A 23,413-nucleotide genomic window follows, 5' to 3' on the forward strand; every position below is an offset into this window, starting at 1 on the left:
TCTACGCCGCGCCCGAGCCCTTCTCACTCGGGGGCTAGGTCCCTGCCGCGGGTTGGCCACCGGACCGAGGCTCCTACCTCCGAGGGACCACGGAAGTCAGCTCAGGAAACTCAACTGGGTGAGGGACCGAATGGTACCACCACAGGAGTGCGGAGCTAGTCTTCAGTAAGTTGTCTTCTAGGAATTTAGGTGTTTAGAATTTGGAAACACGCTCAGCGAGCGTGAGGTAGCTCCAAACTGCTTTGGAGACGGAAATTACTGAATTGCTGCACTTCCTGCGGTGGTATATGTACCCGTGCTGACGTCAGATCCGTCTCCAACTGCTAGCACGAGCACACTATACCCACTTGTTTTGAGTCCATCTGCTACACGCTAGGAAATATCGGGTTTGCTATGTCAAATGAAACAAAAAGTGGAGTGTACTTTCTATGGGCTTCAGTCTGATCCAAATAGAAGGCTAAGGCTTGTTCATCTTTGTGGACATGTGGTACAGAAAAAAATACTGCAAAGTTAACTGAATGACTACCGTAGAAATCCAATACTACCTTAGGCAGGTACTTAGGATACGTAAGCAGAACCATCCATATTATGAAAATATTTGATATAAGATGGATAAGTCATTAGGGCCTGGAACTGTCTCTGCAGGCCAAAGTGACTGCCATAAAAAATATGACCTTCCAGGTCAGATACTTAAGCTCATAAGAGTTTATAGTCTCAAAGGGAGCCTTCATCAACTGAGTCAATATCACACTGAGGTCCCATGGCAGAGCAAGAGATTTGATGGGAGTCTTCAAGTGAAGCAAGTCTTGCATGAATTGGACAACTAAAGGTAGTACAAAGATGAATCTACCTGCTATATATGATGGTGGGAAAGCACCAGTTACACTAAGGTGAACTCTGAGTTGTTCCTTAAGACCTAATTCTGAAAGTTGTAGAAGGTAATCAAGCATTTTGTATGTGGAACAGGAGAAAGAAATCAAGGAGTTTTACTCACACCAAAAAGTAAACCACCTCTACTTTGATCCACTGGACTTTCCCACTGAGTACTTTCTGTAAGCCAGAATATGAGATGTCTCCAGAAAGATTCAGGGGTGGTAAAGATATCCTCTTAACTTTCAGACTGGGAGGGACAGAGACTCGATGTTGGAATGATGCAACAGCCCTGATCTGAAATGGATAATTCACAATGGATATCTCCTTCAGGAGTAGGGAAAAATGGCCAAAAGAGGGCTAGGAGACACATAGTTCCCCAGTCCCTTATGATTTCCAACAAGGTCTTTGCAAGGAGAGGAATTGGAGGATATACATACCTTGCCTCAATCCAGGGTGAAAGCATCTATGGATAGTTTGCCTTGAGACCCTGTTCTGGAGCAGAAGAGGTGGTCTGGAAGGAAAGTGACATCATGCATGATGGCCGCCTAAGGGTTGCTCTCCCAATCCCAAATTTCTAAATCCTCACAGATCTTAATAACCCAGTGATCTGAATCTGGTGGATTAACAGCACTGGGCTGTTGACATGAGTATCATGTCAGTGAGGAAGAAATTTGTCAATTTAAAGCACTTTTCTTATGCTGCAGGTAACTCATGGAGGGAAGATGACATTTCAGGCAATAAGCCCAGAGAAGATGGCGCAGACGAGGTAGGCTGCGATGACAATGCAGTGGGATCTGATGCGGTGGCAATAATCGGTGCAGAGTCACTTATCAGAGTGGATTTCCAAAGCTAGTTTAGCAAGTTGCAAAAGATATGCAATCGCTTAAAAAAGAAAAAAAATAACTTAAGCGTAATCAGTGACTTGCGAAAAGAATGTACAGATTTGGGAGAATGGGTAGATGAGGCCGAAAACCGCTTAGAGGAGCAGGTGGCCACATGGAAACAGAACCAAAAAGTGAGGCGGGACCTGAAAGAAGAAAATAATTTTGAAGGAATGGACCGAAGATTTCAAAAATCTAGGAGGGGAAGCCTCCATATAAGGGAAGTCCCTGAAGGAACAGCCTACCCTAGATTGCTCACAGGTTGCGAGCAGTATTTGCATTTCGATCCTGGGCCAGGCTGAGGAAGCTGAAGGAATCACTAAAATCGAACAGGAAAGAGCGCATAGAGCCCTAGCAAAACAGGCAATGTGGCAAGGGATATTGTGGTATGTTTCCACAAATGTGTTAAAGAAAAGGTCCTGAATCAAGCAAAAAGTGAGAGAGATATAGTGGAGGGGCCATAAAATGGAAGATTTTCAAGAGTTTTCACAGATGATCAAAAAGAGAAGAAATTTCAGAGACATTCTTTAAGGCTGCGGAGAGAGAATCGGATATAAATGGCTATTTCCATTTGGATTACAATTTACGATTAATGGAGTGACCTCCAGAGTAAAAAAAAAAAAAAAAAGTTGAAGCTGCCAAGATTTTATAAGCAACAGGACTGTTAAAGCAGCTGGATACTAATTAAAGAGCTGCTTCACTGCTGTATTCTAAAGAGAGCTCTATTAGATGGCAGAGAGTGAAGTCAGGTGGGAGATATCGCCACAGACAATCAGGAGGTTCTTCCTCAAGGGATGTGACGACTTGGAGGAGTCATAACAGACTGCAGAGAGATCACCTGAGATTCATTTGGCTGTTTAAAGTTAAAGTATGAATGCTTCAGACAAAGCTAATATTCAATTCTTCCAAATTACTGGATTGTAGATTATCTGGACACATATTGAGTTATCAGTTGAGATTTCACTTTGATTATTATAATGGTGGATGGGATTGGGTTTTGGGGTAACTTAAGGGTGGGAGTTAGTTGTGGGTGACATTCCTCGAGGAGTTAGGATTGTGGAAAAAGTGGGGATGGGCGGTTTGGGGTTAGGGAAGACAGGGAGAAGGGGGAGTTTTCGCAATAGTGGGCTACAAAGTATAAAGGATGTTGAGCTGGTACATTAGATACTGGAACAAATGGCAGTATTGTATATGATGTCTATGCTGAGGTTATTCCAGATATTTAGCATCAGGGTTTTGGGAATAGTAGCAGGGAGAATGTATTTTTGGTATTAAAAATGGTGGCAATAAAGATTATGTCACTGAACGTGAAAGGGCTAAATATATGTTGAACAAATTATTGTTGGAAGATGCTATGCAAATAAAGACAGACATACTTATGTCAGGAAACGCATTTAAGGAAAAAATATGAAAGGTCGATGGCTTCACATTTTCCTCAGCAATACTTTGCCTCTGCTACGGTAAAAAATAAGTAGTGTGGGCTGGGAATTCTTTTTTCAAAAAATATTGTGGTAGATTTCAGTCCACAATTAGGAATACTGAGGAAAAATATATTATTCTTAAATTCAGATTGCACAAGCACATGTATACTTTAGTGAATATATATGGCCCAAATATGGCGCAGGGAATGTTTCTAAGGTTTTGGAGAACTGGGCAGAAGGGCATATTTTTATTGGTGGGGAGTTCAATTTGACAATATATCCCTATTTGGATAATTATGGAAAAGATAATGTAACATCGAGCATTCATAGAAAGTTTCTATAATCACTGATGGCTCATTGGAGGCTGATTGATATTTGAAGGTTGATGCATTCTATGGATCGAAACTACACCTTTTTTCCCAGTGCTCAAAGTTTATTCTAGAATTGACTACTTTTTGGTAGACAAGTCTCTGGTAGCTCAAATGTTGGGGGCAGAGAAAGAACCAATTACATCTGACCACGCCCCTGTTTGGGTCTCCTAGTCAAGAACAAGAGGACAGATAGGGAGGAAGTTTTGGAAGCTTAATGAGAGTTCACTAGATGACCAAAAATTCTATGGGAAATTGCAAACTGAGTAACAGAAAAATTGGAGAAATTACCTGATAATTTTGTTTTCCTTAGTGTAGACAGATGGACTCAGGACCAATGGGTATAGTGTGCTCCTGATAGCAGTTGGAGACTGAGTCAGATTTCAATCTGTCGTCAGCACTACATATACCGGTGCAGGAAGCTCTGCTCTTCAGTATTCTCCTCGACAAGCAATAGTGGATATATGTGTGTTTGGATAACTTGGATAACTTGATTAACTCGATTAACTCGGTTAACATGAACTAGTTGACGTGAACTGTAGCTGGAGACCGCCACTGTCGTCAACCGAGAAACGCTGACACCCGTAAGCTATGGGTGTCTTAACTAGGGGTAAGTCTGGCTTACCCGTGCTTGTCTTGCTCTCGGGGATTGTTACCAGAGGCAGCCGTGGGCGGGATCCTGAGTCCATCTGTCTACACTAAGGAAAATGAAATTATTAAGGTAAGTAATTTCTCCATTTCCTAGCATGTAGCAGATGGACTCAGGACCAATGGGATGTACAAAAGCTACTCCCGAACCGGGTGGGAGGCTGCCCGTGGCCCATTTAGTACTTCCCTTGAGAATTACTGTGTCCTCCCTGGCCTGAACATCCAGGCGGTAGAACCTCGAGAAGCTGTGAATGGAGGACTATGTCGCCGCCCGACAGATCTCGGCAGGTGACAGCATCTTGGTTTCTGCCCAGGACACTGCCTGGGCCCTTGTGGAATGGGCCTTGACTTGTAGAGGCTTGTAGAGGCTTGCCTGCCTCTACGTAGGCCGCCTTGATTACTTCTTTGATCTAGTGGGCTATGGTTGCCTGCAAGGCTGCTTCCCCTTGTTTCTTCCCACTGTGAAAGATGAATAGGTGGTCCGTCTTTCGTACGGATTCCGATCTTTCCAGGTAGCGGACTAGGAGTCTGCCGACGTTAAGATGACGTAGGCGGCGTGAGTCTTCTGAGTTCTTATGCTCATCTGCAGATGGCAGCGAGATGGTTTGGTTTAGATGGAAATGAGAAACCACCTTTGGAAGGAAGGAGGGGATAGTGCGAGGCTGTATGTATCCCGGTGTGAATCTGAGGAACGGTTCCCAACAGGATAGTGCTTGAAGTTCGGAGATGTGATGGGCTGAGCACATTGCCACTAGGAATGCAGTCTTCAAGGTCAGTAGCCGTAGTGACAGACCACGTGTAGGTGTGAAGGAAGCTCCTGCTAGGAAGTAGAGTACTAGATTGAGATTCCATAGGGGTACTGGCCACTTTAGTGGTGGTCGGATTTGCTTGACCCCTCTCAAGAAGCAGGAGACGTCTGGATGGGAAGATACGACTGATGCCGTCCACTTTGGCTCTGAAGCAGGCCAGCGCGGCCAGTTGAACCTTGATGGAGTTGAGAGACAACCCCTTCTTCAGGCCGTCCTGCAGGAATTCCAGGATCATGGGATTTGACTGTCCGTGACAGGATGTCGCGGTCTTCACAACAGGCTTCGAATATTCTCCATATTCGTATATAAGTTAAAGATGTGGAAAACTTGGTGCTCGGAGCAGTGTGTCAATTACTGCCCTAGAGTATCCGCTCTTCTTCAGGCAAGTCCTCTCAATGGCCAGTCCATAAGAGAGAATCGAGTTGGGTCTTCGTGGAGGATCGGTCCTTGCTGGAGCAGGTCCCTGTGTGGAGGTAGACACAGGGGGTTCCCCAGCAGAAGTCTTCGCATGTCTGCATACCACGGCCTTATTGGCCAGTCCAGGGCCACTAGAATTACTGACCCCTTGTGGTGTTCTATCTTGCAGATGATCCCACCCAGTAGTGGCCATGGCGGAAAGGCGTACAGCAGTCTTCCTGTGGCCAGTTTTGGACGAGGGCATCTATTCTCTGGGATTGAGGGTCTCGTCTGCGACTGAAAAAGTTGGAAACTTGGGCGTTGGACCGGGTTACCATAAGCTCCATGGTTGGGGTTCCCCAGCAGTATATTATCAACTGGAAGGCTATGGTTAACAGTCTCCATTCCCCTGGGTCTAGACTTTCTCTGCTGAGGTAATCCTCAATGACGATGTCTTTTCCCACGATGTAGGCAGCCGAGATCCCCTGCAGGTTTGCTTCTGCCCACGTCATTGGGAGGTCTATTTCCAGGGACACCTGTTGGCTTCTGGTTCCTCCTTGGTGGTTGATTGTAGGCCACTGTTGTGGAGTTGTCCGACATGATTCACAGCTTCTCCTCGGAGTCTGTGACTGAATCGTAGGCAGGCTAGTCTGACTGCCTGGGCTTCCAGTTGGTTGATGTTCCATCCCGACTCTTCCTTGTCCCATTGCCCCTGGGCTGTCAGTTCCTGACAGTGGGCTCCCCACCCTCGTAGGCTCGCATCCGTGGTGAGCAAGACCCAGGTTGGTGGAGATAGCCTTACTCCCTTGCTCAGATGGTCTTCTTGTAGCCACCATAGGAGCTGGGTCCGTACCGCTGCTGGCAACTGGAGGTGGACAGTGTAGTCCTGGGACATCGGGTTCCATTCTGACATTAGGGAACGTTGTGGTGGTCGAATGTGGGCCCTTGCCCATGGAACGACTTCTAGGGTTGATGTCATGAGTCTGAGGCCTTGGAGGTAGTCCCATACCGTGGGGTGAGCACCGTTCAACAGTTTTCTCAACTGGGCCATCAATTTTCTTCTCCTTGTAATGGGAAAGACAACCTTGTCCTGTTGGGTGTCGGATTAGATTCCCAGGTATTCTAGAGATTGGGAGGGCTGCAGACAGCTCTTGGTTGTGTTGACGACCCACCCGCAAGGTTTTGCAGTAGGTTCTTGACTCTAGAGATCGCCTGATGACTTTCTTCTGGAGATTTTGCTCTGTTCAGCCAATCGTCCAGGTACGGGTGTACGAGGATTCCTTCTTTCCTCAGTGTCGCTGCCACTACCACCATGATTTTGGTGAATGTCCGAGGAGCAGTGGGTAGTCTATGGGAAGCAGTGGGTAGTTCTATGGGAAGCCCTACATTGGCTTCCCATAGAACAAAGAATACAGTTCAAAGCACTGTGCTTAATACACAAACTTATCCACAACGATGAACACAGCATTTAGAGTACATGTCCCACACAGAAATTTAAGGTCAGCAAACAGAGCACTCCTTCCTATTCCTTCTGTGAAAACCGCAAGACTTACCCACGTGAGGGAACGAGCTCTGTCTCTAGCCGGTCCCATATTATGGAACTCCATGCCCCTTGACCTTAGACTCCAGAGCAATCAAACTTTTCAAAACGCAGCTCAAAACCTGGCTTTACATACAAGCCTTCAAGAAAGAAAAATGATGCAGGAAACTAAGCAAAGATATGCGGCATAAAGCACCGAATACCTAATTTAACGATCCTTACTGAATTATTTCAACCTTTTTAACTGTAGGCAACCTTCAGGACACATTGCTATGCAACACTCAATCCCCAAATAAACACCTTATTGTTACCGAATACTAATGGCACCACCTATGTAATGTATGACCCATATTTTTTATATTGGTCTCTATTGTAAACTGTTATGATGGTGAATAACTTAATGACGGTATATAAAAACTCATAAATAAATAGTCCGAAGGGTAGCGCTCGGAACTGGTAGTGGTGGTCCATGATCGTTAAGCGTAGAAAGCGCTGGTGGTGGTGATGAACCGGGATGTGCAGATAGGCTTCTGAGAGATCCAGGGAGGTCAGAAACTCTCCCTGCTGTACCACCCTTATGACCGAGAGTAGGGTTTCCATGCGGAAGTGTGGTACCCTCAGGTAGTGGTTGACAGACTTGAGGTCCAGGATGGGCCGGTATGTTCCCTCTTTCTTGGGGACGATAAAATAGATGGAATAGTGCCCAGTATTTTGTTGGTGCATGGGCACTGGTGTTATAGCCTTTAGGGTGAGCAATTTGGTCAGTGTGGAGAGGGAGTGGCAAGGGGATTTCACAAATTTGTCTGGGGGGATGCTGTGGAAGTCCAGAAAGTATCCCTCCAGAATGATGGTTAGGACCCACTTGTCTGCTGTTATCTCGACCCATCTTTGGTAGAATAGGGCAAGTCTGCCCCCTATGGCTTCTTCCTGTGGATGAGTCTGCTGATTCTCATTGTGGGGAGTGGCTGGGGCCTGGGCCTGCGCCGGTTCCCCTCTTATGTTTGTTCCGAAAGGACTGGCACCTGCCTGTGGGGCGAGGTGCTTGGTATGTATTCTTGTACTGTCTAAACTTTTGTGAGATCCTCTGCCCCTGGATGTTCAGGGAGAGGGCCGTTAGCTTCTCTTGTTCTTATCCTCCGGTAGCCGAGGTACTGGAGATTCGCCCCATTTGTCGGCTAACTTCTCCAGTTCACTTCCGAACAGGAGGGCTCCTTTAAAAGGCATTCTCATGAGCTTAGTCTTGGAAGTCGCATCAGCTGACCAGCTTCGGAGCCAGAGTTGCCTTCTGACTGCCACTATGGATGAAACGCCCCTGACTGAGGTGCGCACTAGGTCGGAGGTCGCATCCATGAGTAAGGATATTGCTGGTTCTAATGTTGACAGGCGTGGTGGTGTTCCTGGCCAGTGACAAGCATGCGCGTGTCACTACGGCACAGAAGGCAGCGATCTGTAGTGACATAGCTGCTGCATCAAATGATTGTTTAAGGATGGATTCCTGACGTCTGTCCAGGGCAACCTTGAGTGCCATTCCTCCTTCGACTGGAATGGTGGTGCGGTCTGTGACAGCGCAAACCATGGCGTCCACTTTGGGAAACACCAGGAGTTCTTTGGCTGAGGGATCCAGTGGGTATAGGGCTTCTAGGGCCCGTCCTCCTTTGAAACTGGACTTCGGAGCATTCCATTCCAGGTTGATCAGTTGTTGAACAGCTTGTAGCAACGGGAAATGGCGTGAGGCCTGACGGAACCCGACCAGAAGAGGGTTTTGTCTTTGGTTCCACTGTGGCGCTTGTGCCTGGGATGGCCAGCTCCTTCAGGCTCAGAGACACGAGGTCTGGTAGCTCGTCTTTGGAGAAAAACGCATCATGGTTCGGTTCCTGGAGGGATTTCCCCTTCCTCCAGGGATTCTTGATCTTCTTCCAAGGTGTCCGTGTCCCCTAAAGTAAGGCTTTTGTCCGGGGGGGGGGGGGGGGGGGGGGGGGGGAAGCACCTCACTGGGAGGCCGAGAGGGGCCTGGTAGGTTTGGGTCCTCTGGTGGAGTCTGTGGCTGTGTCACCGGTGGTGCCGATTGCGCCTGGACGAAAGTTTGCAGACCTTTAGAGAATTCCACCCAGGAAAAGGCTCCAGGGTCCATATTGAACCCAGCGGTGTCCCCTGAGGGTCCCGTCTAAGGGAGGGCCGAGCTGGGGATAAAGAGGTCCGGGGTATTATCGGTGGAGCCGGATTCCTGTACTGGCTGGGGAGGACTTTGCCCTAGTTCTCCCAGAGCCATCTCGCACTGTAGACACAGGGCAGTAGCCTCTTCATGCTGCGCAGTTCTTATGTGGCAGGCTGGACAGAGGGCTTGCACCTTGGCTTTCTTGGCCAGTGGTGCCATGGTTTGTGCGCGTAGGGGCGTTCAAACCCGGTCTGTGAGTTTATATATGCTCGCCGGGAGGCTTAGATATGTGCTCCGGGTGCGCGTGCAAGCTGCGAAGATATGCCTGCAGGCCGGTATGTGCGTTTACGGAGATGCGAGCGCCACTGTGCACGCAGCCGAACTTGTACGCCCGGCGCTTTGAGCGTGTTGCTATGCGCCTGGCACCCTCGTGCGCCTCACTGTGCGCATGGCACCTATGCGCGCGCCGCTGTGCGCACGAGTATGTTATGCGCCCGGCTCACCGCTGGGCGCATGGCTCAGTTAGGTGGACAGTATGGCGATCAAGGGGGGAAATGGCGCCGGCGAACACACAAGCAAGATGGTGATCCCCCCGGAGGGTCTCCACATGGGAGGACCCTCGAGCTGGATCAGGGTCTAGCCCGGACTGGGCTGATCAACCTGATGGGACAGACGCCAGCTGGCGATATGTAGTTATCTGAGCCTCGGAGACCGGAGACTTAAGAAAGTTTTCTACCTTACCTTGTCTCAGTGTTTCCCAGTCTGGTACTGAGTGGTCTCCGACTGCGGGAGGAGAGGGAAATTACCTTCACCGCCGCGCTCGGTCTTGCACCCGCTGCCTCTCAGCCACTCCTGTTCCTGGGGGCTAAGTCCACGCCGGGAACCGGCTACCGGACGGAGGCTTACCTTTGAGGGATCTCGGAAATCACCTCAGGAATTCTCAACTGGGGGAGGGACCCTTAGGTATCACCGCAGGAGAGTGGGGCTCGTCTCTAGAGGTAAGATTATTTCTTCTTTGTTTTGGAATTTTGGTTTGGATTTTCTAACGCTGTGCAAGCATGTGTATAGTCCCAAACTGCTAAGGAGACTGAGAAATATTGAAGAGCAGAGCTTCCTGCACGGGTATATGTAGTGCTGACATCAGATTGAAACCTGACTCCGTCTCCAACTGCTATCAGGAGCACACTATACCCATTGGTCCTGAGTCCATCTGCTTACACACTAGGAAACTGTGGATAATGACAATGGGGAAGTCTCAGCAGTTACCCTCTGAGATTGTTTAAAATTAGTGGCTAAGGGAAGATAATAGCTAAAGCTTCATATCCAGCTGCAAGAATTATGGGGAGGAGTAGCCGAGAATCAGCTGCACCCCTTCTCCTGAAATTACACTGGATGCCATTGGAATTGCTCTGTAAATATAAGCTTCTTGTGTTGGCTTTCAAGAATCAAACCTGAAACTGTCCCCCTCATATGGACCACAGATTACGTTTGAAAACTTCGGCTAGAAGTGCATATGGCACAATATAGCAGCCAACTTCAACTTCCATCAGTTAAAATCTTTCAACATGTTAAGTTAGAAGATAGATCTTTCTCTATGATAATCCCCAAGATTTGGACTGAACTTCCTCCACTGATTTGGAAAGCGAAAGATCTTATGCTATTTCCGTCACCAAGTAAAAACGTGGCTGATGATGTCCCAGATATGATTGCTTTTCTACTATTATCAATTTCATACGCGTTATCTTCTGGAATGCTACCTCTGATTTATGGTAATTTTAGAGGTGTCTTCTAAGCAATGTTAGCTCTTTCCATTGTTTAGATGTTTTGTTTGGTTTTATTGTAATTTATGTCTTATGTTATTTGTTTTGCACATTGCTTTGAAAGCTTTTATTGTAAAAACTGGAATGCAATTTATAAGTGTCACAAATAAATATACGAAAAGAGTACAAAACAGGCTTAGTCTGCGACAAAAAATAGGCAAAATGTAATTACATCATAAGCGAAATGTTTCCTCATATACTGGGTCCAAACTGGAAGCTTTGAGGACTCAGCTAATTAGAATGCGGGAGATATTTTTCAACTGGATAAAGTACATCAAAAGTACTTTGAAGGGAGTAATAAGGCTCGTTATGCCCTGGAGAGAAAACTAAAAGAAAATCAATATAAAACCAGATTCTGAAGATTAAGGATAGATCAGGAAAAATGGTTTTTGAGACTGATTATATTAGTGACATTTCTCCCTTTTCTAACAAAAATTATACTCTAAACAGTTGGTAATGGAAAGAGATTTCATAGACAGGTATTTAGATGGGGTTTCTTTTCCACAAATATCAGAGAAGCTGAATAAAGAAATAACATCTTTTGAGGTGGAACAGGTAATTAAGGAACTTAAAATGGGAAAGCACTGGTAATAGATGGCTTTTCAGTGAGCTTTTATAGGATGATAGTTGCCTTAGGTAAGCAATAATGGGATCCATGTTAAATTCACTGCTGCTAGATAATATAGCAGAGGATTTAACAGTGGGAATTCACCATCCTGGCAAAACTAGGTAGGGATGTGACATTGTGTGGGTCCCTACAGGCCCATATCAATTTGGATCTAGGTGAAAACATGGAATAAAACAAGCCCAACATGGTCCCGTGAAAGATGTATCCTGCCTTTCTAGGAATCTAGTGGCTGCATCTTTACAGGAGACAAAAAATACCATGATTAAAAAAAAAAAAAAAAAAAAAAAAGACTGACCATGGCCCAAGGGCTGGTGCTTCTTTTAGGCTAATTAGGCAGTTACCTAGAGCTCCAAAATTTTGAGGGCAGCAAAATCCCACCAGCACAGCGTCCAAAGGGGGAAAGCCCAAACTGCCAAAGAAGGGAGCGCTGTGCTGGTCCTGCTGCCAATAGGTAAATTGAGGGTGGAGGGGTGCATAATCAAAGCTTTACCAAAGGTGTCAAATATTTTTGTACTGGCCCTAGGTGGTCCCTGCCCAGCCCTGGTGTGGCAAGAATGACATGCTACACATGACCAGTAGAGCATGCTGCAAGTTTCTGGAAACTCTGATATATATTTCCATGTCAGGCTCCATCTCGTCATAATATCCATGTGCAAGGACTGACATTCTGTTTATCCTTTGAGAATAAAGATTAAAGTGGAGGTGTAGCCTAGTGTTTAGAGCAGAGGGCTATATAACCCAGGGAAGCTAGGATTCAAATCCCACTGCTGATCTTTGTGACCTTGGGCAAATCACTTCACCCTCAGTTGCCTCAGGTACAAACAGATTGTGAGCCCTCTGTGAACTGGGAAATATCTGCAGCACCTGAATCTGCTTTGAAGTGGCCGAAAGGTGGCATATAAAAATAAAATAGACTCTATAAATTGCCAAATAAAATGATTCAGAAAATAACAGTTGGTTAACAATTGTTTTCTTACCATGACTGCTCCCATTAACTTTTAGCAAACTGAAGCAATAATGAGCACTCTGGGGCCCATTGGCCAAACCCTGAAGCATCTTCAAATAGGGTATGTATAGGGTTGGAGGAAGGAGATCGCCCATTTGTCTAACAAATTTAGACAAGACTACCTGAAAAAGAAAAAAGAAAAGTTAAAATTAAGTATGAGGGAACCATGTGCAAGATGCTGCATACTGTACTATACAAAATGTATATGTGGGGTGGGGTTTTTTTTAAAGTGGTGAACTTTTCAAAGCGCTAGTGTGTTTAATTTTCAAAAGATTTTTGTAGAAAAATATTTCTAATGTGGTTTTAGAAATATGTATGAGGAAAAAATGGAGAAATAAAAGAAAGAATAAATAATTGATAATAGAAGAATTATTATGTATCCTCATATATGATTCATGCATGTCCCCTGTTCACATCTTCATAAGTAAACTACTCAGTAACAAAAAAACTAAATTCCAGCACAACATGCAAGTCATTGTAAACTACAAGTCTTCTCAAACACAACTCTGAGTAAATCACAGTCCTGAGGAAGTGCTGCTGGTACTAAGTTGGTCTGCTGGGAAAGAACAAATATATCTTGTTGGAGGTTAAAATAGTAATGTCTATGTATACTGTCTGCTAGATTAAAATTAGCATTTGACTAAGTTTATAATTGTTTCATCTTGGTAAACAGACCTTCAAATTGCCCTGAAAGCAAGTTTAAGGTTAGTATTTGTATGTTTAATTTTTGAGTCTGCAAAGGTCACTTGGGGATCCAAATTCAGCAGGGGGATGTAATCCATCAACTTGAAACACTGGGACATGGGATGCAATTTATCAGCTGCAAATATTGAGATGTGATTTACCTATTTAGAACATCTATTTCCAACTTGACATTGAGTTTTTTTTGTAGCATTGTAAAATAGGCAACAATGTTTATTAAACTTTTTACAATTTGTTACACTGTTCATTTCTTGATGTTTAATCACACTATCTTCTAGTAGTGAAACATTGCTATATCTAATTTAAGTGATACAATTTTATCTCTTCTCAAATAGAAGTTCTATTTTGAGCTTTTTGCTGTTTAAGATTTAAATGTTTTCACAGTAAGGTGTAACTTTCATATTGTACTTTGTAGCTGTGTTTGCAAGTATGAATGCATGTGTGTGAATGATTTTTTATAATAGAGTTAGTTCTCAGATGTTTGTGTCAGATGATAATATATGTATTAAGTTCAATATCATTGTACATTTGATATTACATTTTTGTGATACATTTTAATAAGTTTGTTTTCATTAATTGCTCATTGAATTTAAAGATTACTTCTTTATATTGTAATGATTCCCTCAAGAAATAGGTCACTTAGAATCAGCTCCATTATCTCCACTATGAACACTGCTGCACATAATTCAATCCATGGTATGGTGTGATTAGGCTGAGGAGCTAATTTAGCCTTGCTCAGGATAAATTCTATGTGGGTCCTGCTTTCTGCATCTGTCTTCACATAGGGCACAATGGCAACAGCCTCTACGGAAGAATCTGAAGATTCACTAATTTCTTTGTAAAGATATACAGAGAGAAATACAGAGGAACAGCTCGAGATCTCAGAGGGATTCCTTCCACATTTCCCATTCTTGATTCTTATTCAGAGGCAGCAGGGTGGCCCGCTCTTATTTCTGATGCAAATTGTCTTAATAGTGATCTCCCTTGTATGGTGACTGAAGTCATGAAACCAAGTGCGTCATATAAGCTGTGGACACACTGCCATGACGAGTATATGGTTTCTTCTCACTTGAGACTTAGAATGTGAAAGTGTCTTTTCAAGTTGTAACATAGTCCAAGGCTATGCTGGAGTGGTGCTGTGTAATTGATCGAAGTTCTTAAGGTTTTTTGCATGGTCTTCGGAAGGGAATGCTTTTATTACCTTAGCACTGTCGGAAGTTAATTTATGGAGCCTCAAATTGGCCTCAGCTGACCGTGCTCTCTAACAAATCAATAGATTAAAGTCTGTACCTACAGAAGAAGCAGCTATCATCTACATAGAAGTCTCTTTCTAAAAATTGTTTGGCATCTGTGCCATACTCCTCCTCTTTTTCTTATGCTATCCTCCCGAATTCATTGGTAACCACTGCAAGTAAAGGATTGTTGCTTAAGTCATGCACACATATCCTGTACTCAACAATCTTACTGCTGATGTCTTGGACCCACAGGAATTTTAGATAGTTTCTGTAGTCTTCAAGGACAATGAAAACAGTAGAACATCTCTTATATATCAACCTTGAAAGTAATGGGCTCATTCTGAAACAAAAGTAAGGCTCCAAAGAAACTGTTGGTTAAGTCAGGCCCAGTGACTGGCACATTATTCACGAAGACTCCTTGAAACTAAGTGGTTGAGTCAAATACAACTCTGATTTTACCTGGTTTCTGAAGAAAGCACTCGCCAAAGGAAGGAAGATACCAGCACTGTTCACCTTCCTACAGAGGTGAAGCTGACTTAGTGTAACCATTATTAAAAATGTCCTTCATGAAAGTCACAAAATTGTCCCCAGTCTCTGGTATCTTTTCCAGGGTCCGAAGCAGCGAGGCAAGCCGTGAGAGAGCCTGCTCTTCTTTCTTGTTGGGAAGTTGATGTCTGGGTGTTCAGAATGGGAGGGGAGTTACCCAGCTGTTTGACTCATCTTTGAAAAATACTCTATCCATTATCTTCAGGAACTCTGTCTTCCAGAGAGGGCAGGTTTCTCATCTTCCTTAGTAGTTTGGAATACTATGTTTCCCAGATGGTCTGCCCAATCATTTGGTGTGAGGGCTTCAGCATAGGTCTGGTCGCTCTTTACAGACCAGGATCTTTCCAACAGAGGAATGGTTCGGATATGGCTTGAACAAGGAAACACACCCCTCCTCTAATATGTTAGCTTTGAAGGTATTAATACTGTCTGGTTTATACATTTTGTCAAAACAGAAGTTGTCTATTACTCATCCTAGGTAAAGGTGATGAGCATAGGGGGCATTATGTGGACTATTGCGCAACTGACTAATATTGTGTAGTTTCCAGGATATATCTGCCAAGGATAAGAAGGATTTAAGCATCAGGACACAAAAGTGGGAGATGTTTAGATATAGGCCTCAGAAGGGGATGATGTGACACTACTTTTAGCGTAGGAATTTCTCTTCTGTTGTTCAGCAATTGGTTGCATTCTGAGTGTAGGAAGTGGTGATCTGATCCTGCTATCTATGGCTTCTATAACAAATCCCTTTGCTCTTTCCCTGTTTTCTCTATCTCTCCTGAACTCGTGTTGAGCATGTATGGGGGGTGGTAGTCCTCTTTTATGTTAAGCAGGTAAAAAAAAAAACACACTCTGACCTTACCAGGGACCTGTTGCTTTGATCATCCATAACATACATCCTTACTGACGTCTCAGGCTGTAAGCCCTTTGGGTGTAGAGAAACACCTACAGTACCCAAATGTACTCCACTTTGAAGTGCCAAAAAGCGGAATATAAATCAAATAAATAATCTTAGAGCGGGACCTTCTTTCATGGCACTTTCCATAGACTCAGTGTATTTATTTATTTTAAAGATTTTATATACAGACAACTGTTTGCACATCGTATCGGTTTACAGATAACTTAAAAACTTATAACTTACAAATAACTTCAAACAATGAAATCAAGGGTAACAAATAGGCATGGGGGCTTTTACAGTGAACAGTAATGTATGGAACTATAAATTAAAAATAAACAAAAAGGATTAGGAGACTGGGTGAGTAAAAATCAAAATTGGGGGTAGAAAAAGGAGGGATGGGGAGAAATGTTTAAATACCGAAATAAAGTAACGTAGCAGTCTATGTACAAGATTTTTTACAAATGAACCTGGAGAAAACTGGAAATGGAGGAAAGGCAATATTCTCTACTTTATATCTAGAGACTAGGGGAACTATTTTTCCTGTGTGGCAGTTTTTGCATGATTGGCTTCATGCCTCAAGCATTATTCAGAAAACAGAGATATGGATCAGCCTCAGATTCTTGAGAAGCTATCAATTCTTTGTAAAAGAGCACCTTCAACAACTTCAGGACTGCCATAAGTACTGTTCAATTCATTGCCACATTATTGCCAGGCATATTTAAAAAGGGCTCCAGGGGCGATCCGGGAAACTACAGACCGATTAGCCTGACTTCAGTGCCAGGAAAAATAGTGGAAAGTGTTCTAAACATCAAAATCACAGAACATATAGGAAGACATGGTTTAATGGAACAAAGTCAGCATGGCTTTACCCAGGGCAAGTCTTGCCTCACAAATCTGCTTCACTTTTTTGAAGGAGTTAATAAACATGTGGATAAAGGTGAATCGGTAGATATAGTATACTTGGATTTTCAGAAGGCGTTTGACAAAGTTCCTCATGAGAGGCTTCTAGGAAAAGTAAAAAGTCATGGGATAGGTGGCGATGTCCTTTTGTGGATTGCAAACTGGCTAAAAGACAGGAAACAGAGAGTAGGATTAAATGGACAATTTTCTCAGTGGAAGAGAGTGGACAGTGGAGTGCCTCAGGGATCTGTATTGGGACCCTTACTTTTCAATATATTTATAAATGATCTGGAAAGAAATACGACGAGTGAGATAATCAAATTTGCAGATGACACAAAATTGTTCAGAGTAGTTAAATCCCAAGCAGATTGTGATAAATTGCAGGAAGACCTTGTGAGACTGGAAAATTGGGCATCCAAATGGCAGATGAAATTTAATGTGGATAAGTGCAAGGTGATGCATATAGGGAAAAATAACCCATGCGATAATTACACAATGTTGGGTTCTATATTAGGTGCTACAACCCAAGAAAGAGATCTAGGTGTCATAGTGGATAACACATTGAAATAGTCAGTTCAGTGTGCTGCGACAGTCAAAAAAGCAAACAGAATGTTGAGAATTATTAGAAAGGGAATGGTGAATAAAACGGAAAATGTCATAATGCCTCTGTATCGCTCCATGGTGAGACCACACCTTGAATACTGTGTACAATTCTGGTCGCCGCATCTCAAAAAAGATATAATTGCGATGGAGAAGGTACAGAGAAGGGCTACCAAAATGTTAAGGGGAATGGAACAATTCCCCTATGAGGAAAGACTAAAGAAAGGTTAGGACTTTTCAGCTTGGAGAAGAGACGACTGAGGGGGGATATGATAGAGGTGTTTAAAATCATGAGAGGTCTAGAATGGGTAGATGTGAATCGGTTATTTACTCTTTCGGATAGTAGAAAGACTAGGGGGCACTCCATGAAGTTAGCATGGGGCACATTTAAAACTAATCGGAGAAAGTTCTTTTTTACTCAACGCTCAATTAAACTCTGGAATTTTTTGCCAGAGGATGTGATTAGTGCAGTTAGTATAGCTGTGTTTAAAAAAGGATTGGATAAGTTCTTGGAGGAGAAGTCCATTACCTGCTATTAAGTTCACTTAGAGAATAGCCACTGCCATTAGCAATGGTAACATGGAATAGACTTAGTTTTTGGGTACTTGCCAGGTTCTTTTAGCCTGGATTGGCCACTGTTGGAAACAGGATGCTGGGCTTGATGGACCCTTGGTCTGACCCAGTATGGCATTTTCTTATGTTCTTATGTTTCAAATTATAGCTTGCATGCAGAAAAGGCGTTCGCACTTCATTTAAAGGTCTGAATGCCACTGAATCATGCTCTGAGGCGTCAACGAATTCTTGAAATTTAACTCTTTTTGAAATAGATCTACTAAACAGAGTACACAGTTCTGATAAGAGTTTCAATGTCTTGCATCAGTTTGACTTCTTTCCATGTATCAGTTATTCCTAAATCTTCACATCATGCTACACAGTGTTGCTGAGTTAGGTGTGGGATTTCTTTTTTCAACTGTGCTGCTACTCCATTTTTTCTTCCTAACATAACAGAGGCTCCGTCCGATGTAAACATAACCATCTTCCTTAAATCAATCTTGTTTGCAGTATAAAAGAGTTTGATGGCAGATATGATTAAAGCAGCATCGCAATGTTGTAATCGCAAAATGCCAAATGATACTTTGTAATCCAAAGCATTGCTAGGCCGATACTTAAAGTAAAGTATTAAGCATTTGGTCAAAGATATGTCAGTGCTTTTAAGACTAATTGGAGAAAATTATTTTTCACTCAACGCACAATAAAGCTCTGGAATTTGTTGCCAGAGGATGTGATTGGTGCAGTTAGTGTAGCTGGGTTCAAAAAAGGTTTGGATAAGTTCTTGGAGGAGAAGTCCATTAATGGTTATTAATCAATTTTACTTAGGGAATAGCCACTGCTATTAATTGCATCAGTAGCATGGGATCTTCTTAGTGTTTGGGTGATTGCCAGGTTCTTGTGGCCTGGTTTGGCCTCTGTTGGAAACAGGATACTGGGCTTGATGGACCCCTTGGTCTGACCCGGCATTGCAATTTCTTATGTTCTTATGCTTTTATCAACGGTTAAAGTGTGGAACAATGCAGACGAAATTTCTTGCATTATATCATTTTGAGCAATGCTGTTGATGACTTCAAGAAATTCAAATGTGTAATTTTTACTTCTCCAACTATCTGACAGCTTTACAAATTTGGCCATGTGTTCATTTATATCTGTAACAGCCAGCATAGAGGAGTTCAATTTGATGGCTAGCAAGATGCTGTCAATTGACCTTTATCTCATCTGGATTTGAATGCTTCCGTTCTGCAATGATTTGCCTCCTTTGCTTTTCTTCTGGAGCCTCTAGTAACAGGTTCTTCAACCCACCGCGAAATAGTGGATTCATATTTTTCAATTTTGTTACACTATCAATGTGAGATTTACTTACTAGATGTCTTTTGAGGAAATCCAGGTTCCAGACCTCTTCCAACTTTTACCTGTAGAAAACTTTCCTACAGCTTTCGCTTCAGCGCAGATCAGACAAATGACTATCTTCATCATATGAAAAAATTTTGCGCAGGGCTACACGACTTTGGCTATGCAACGTCGCGGTATTAGTTTCAACAGTCTCATCTAGCCATTAGGATTTAAATGATGTAGCTGTTCTCTTGCAGTTAACACCTTTAGTCAAATCTTATCTTAATTGTAGTTAACTTAAAAATTATCAATTTATTTAAACATAACCAGTTGACACTATCTTTTTCTAATGTTCTTTATAAATGATTTATATTTTCATTTATATATATACCACATGGCGTCATATACACTCACACATACAATACACAAAACCCCAGTGGAAAAATGTTTTTGTAAATTATAACAGGTAATTTTGTAGGACCTTCATGACCTCAGCCAGTCGATTTTAGCGGGCTGTACAGACCTCTGATCCAACTTTATTATATTTTAATTATCTTGCTCTCTTTAAGTCAAGAACGTTTTTTGGAATTTTCTTTGTTAATCATAAAAAGTCATGAAAGAGTCCTCAGGGGAGAAACAATATTTAACTGCAAAACCTTTTTTCAAGTCCAGGAGCAACTTTCATAACAGATACTTAACTTAAATGTCGAAAACTGTACATCTCCCCGACATGGCCATGTTTCGATCGCACTCTGCTTCAGGGGGACTTTCCGAACAGTCTTCACATGCTCCTTGTAACGATCTCAGCTCCGCTTTTTCAAAAGGCTCCCCGGGGGTGATGTGCAGTTTTCGACATTTAAGTTAAGTATCTGTTATGAAGGTTGCTCCTGGACTTGAAAAAAAGGTTTTGCAGTTAAATATTGTTTCTCCCCTGAGGACTCTCATGACTTTTTATGATTAACAAAGAAAATTCCAAAAAATGTTCTTGACTCAAAGTGAGCAAGATAATTAAAATATAATAAAGTTGGACCAGAGGTCTATACAGCCTGCTAAAATTGACTGGCTGAGGTCATGAAGGTCCTACAAAATTACCTGTTATAATTTACAAAAAGATTTTTCCACTGGGGTTTTGTGTGTTGCATGTGTGATTTGAATAATATTTCCTCAAATTTCTGAGGTTTTTTGGGCTTATTTTTTTGGTCATATACACTCAGTCATCTAGCTGCAGTTGACGAGCATAGATTCTTATACGCGTTGCTAGCGTCAGCGGGCCACCGGACTCCTTGGTGGAAGGCACAGTGAAATGGACAAAACCAATGAGGATCCACTGTTCAGGCAAAAAGTGAGATGCATTACAACAACAAACTCAGGGGGACGAGGTATATTCACAGATTGGAAAGGAGAATCTCTCATAGCCTGTCTAGATCACCCCTCTTCCTGTAGAACCCCATGTTCCAGAGTTGCATGGAAAAGGGCAGAAGGCCTGGGTGAGCCATCATTGGTGGTTGCACTCCCTTAAAATGGCCATTATTCCCACCGTTATAGGTTCCCCTCCCCCAGAGGGGCCAGATCCAGAGACTGCATCAAAGTTCAAGCCCTGCTCTGTAGAGGATCCCCCATGCTTACCTTCTGCAGGGGGTGAAGAAGCCTCCCCTGCAGCTTTCTCAGCCTAACTTTCCGAACCCACAGTACTTTGCACACTCATCTGTGACTTTAGACATGGCTCTGGTTAGGCTGCACATTCATGAAGTTTCTCCAGTCACTCTCGTTTCCACTGCTGACAAGAAGCTGCTTCTCTGACCCTCCACTCTCTGCCCCAGCCTCTGAAGACAGGTGAAAACTCTTCCTCTACTCTTTTTTTTTTTTTTTTTTTTTAATCTTTGTCATCTCTTTTTGTTATTTTCTTTTAACCCAGGAAGGGGAAAAGAGATGGAGACAGAATCCTCTATCACACCCAGCCACTGACCCCCAGTCATAGAGCTGGCAGATCAAGGACAGTTAGGGGCCACAAAATTCAGTGCTTAAGCCCCATTCCACTGGAGGTTGGTCATTAAGTCTGAACTGCCCATGAGTTATTTCACCAAACCTTTTCAGGATGGATGGGCTTGCACCTCTATCATCTGTTAAAGACAGAGAATACTGAATAGATGCATATGTACAGGATTGTCAGCAAAATAGTTGTTCTCAGTCTTCACCAGCTGTTAGGGAAGCAAAACCCAGCCATCTGAACTGGTCAGTGAGATGAAAATGAAATACAGGATTGACAATTTGTTGAATATAATTAGGGCTTCTGATTTTCAGTTTAAACTGAAAACTCCCAATAAAATCCCCCAGCGGAGAAATTGGCATTTTCAGTTTGAAATGAAAAAATCTGAAAAGAGGCCAATCTTGAGGTGCTAGGATGACATCATTGGAACAGGTGGGCAGGGAACCGAAGCCCAGCCAACACAAAAAAAAACCAAAAACCCCACCCCAGAGGCAGAGAGAGAGCAGCGGAACAGCAGGGAGCCTAAGTCCTACTGGCCCAAGAAAAGAAGCGCAGGCGTCTGGCTGGGGAGAGAAGGGGAAATGCAAAGAAGGTACAATGGAGAGGAGAACAGGGCATGGAAAGGGTACTAAGAGGGCAAGGAGGAGTGCAATTGGTGGAAGAGTGCAATGGGGTGGGACCAACACATCCTACAGCCACCTGCCTCCTCCATCCATACCATGCAAAACAACATGTACAAATTTTAAGATATATTGATTTATGCCTTATTAAATTGAGTTCACCTAAAAATATGCCAAAGTTTTAATCTGCGCCACAAAAACAGATATACACCCATATTTGGTACTCACCAAAAACACCTAATTGCCTGAAAAATAAACCTCTAAATGTATATTTTATAATCTCCTAGAATGAGAAGCCCCAAATATAATACAAACATGTCAAAGTACAAATATTTATAGAAATGCAACACAAACTTGTGTAAAAAAAAAAATGTGTTCTGTGCCCACAAACTACATAAATGTATATCAAACCAACATTTATATACATAGGGGTAGATTTTAAAAGCATCAGATTTTAAAAGATCGCTTTAAAGCAGCGGCAATCTTGTTACCGGCACGCACATGTTATAAAACCCGGGGGCCACTCACACATGAGCGCCGGATTTTATAATCCGGCACGCATAGGGGGCCTAATTTTACAAACATACGCGCGGTGACAAGATCGGGCCTCTCCCAGTTCCCTCCCAGTCCACTCCAATTAAGGAGCGTACTGGGAGGGAATGTCCCTACCCCCTCTCCTCCCCACCCACTAAACTCTTTCACCTACCTTTTTAAAAAAAAATTTTATTTTGTTGCTTACTGCTCCGTTTGAGCAGTAGCAACTTGCGCACGTCGGCAGTCCCTTCCCCGGTATAGCAGCAAATGGCCGCTGTACCGGCTGCCTCCAGTCCTGCCCCCCCTGGACCACCCCTTTCCTTCGGCCAGGCACTTCTGCACATACCGGCCTTTGCACGCATGGCCAGGTCTTGTTGAAAATTGGCTCGGGTCACATGCGGCCTGAATAAAAATCTACACAATATTGTATATCTATAAAAATGTTGTATAAAATGGTATATGGTTCTGTGTACATAGGCCTTAACATTTTTTTACATTAACTTTACACACTTAAGACAGAATATACTAAACTTTGTAGCCATAGAGACAAAATGAGAAGAACCCGTTAATACACCTGGCCCTGAGAGCCATAATTTTAAATCATATCTGCTATCTGAGTGATTTTCAGTCTTCAACAATGTCCCTTCACCACATGGCTTAGCCAAACATAGGGTCTGTACAAACCTACTGTTTTATCTATATACCTAGACATACATTTTTATCTCACAAATATGTGCACACACACACCATAGCACCACACACTTGTACAAATTAGTAGACACTACCAGCCTTGTGAACCCAGACACAAAACAAGCACTTCCATTAATTATTATTAATTATTAATTAATTATTCCATTATTACTCCGGTATATAAATTATTTAAATAAATAAATAAAACATTTTTTTCTTACAGCATACAAAAATCACAGGCCAATGTTTTAACCCTAACTGAACCACTAGCA

At 43.1% G+C, this 23,413-nt stretch overlaps 1 protein-coding gene across 4 annotated transcripts in view; it reads right to left on the minus strand.

Annotated features, from left to right (window-relative positions):
- The window catches only part of NUP205 (nucleoporin 205), a 558,669-nt gene that overhangs the window by 409,264 nt on the left and 125,992 nt on the right, over nucleotides 1-23,413 (minus strand). For all 4 annotated transcript variants that reach the window (XR_003858760.1, XM_029616971.1, XM_029616970.1 and 1 more), the window contains one exon: nucleotides 12,517-12,667. Coding sequence is in view for 3 of the 4 variants with exons in the window: in XM_029616971.1 (XP_029472831.1) it covers nucleotides 12,517-12,667 (151 nt within the window). In the remaining variant the exon portion in view is untranslated. The remainder of the gene's footprint in view (nucleotides 1-12,516; nucleotides 12,668-23,413) is intronic.

The sequence above is a fragment of the Rhinatrema bivittatum genome, chromosome 9 (genome assembly GCF_901001135.1).
Source record: "Rhinatrema bivittatum chromosome 9, aRhiBiv1.1, whole genome shotgun sequence".
Classification (NCBI taxonomy): Eukaryota; Metazoa; Chordata; class Amphibia; order Gymnophiona; family Rhinatrematidae; genus Rhinatrema; species Rhinatrema bivittatum.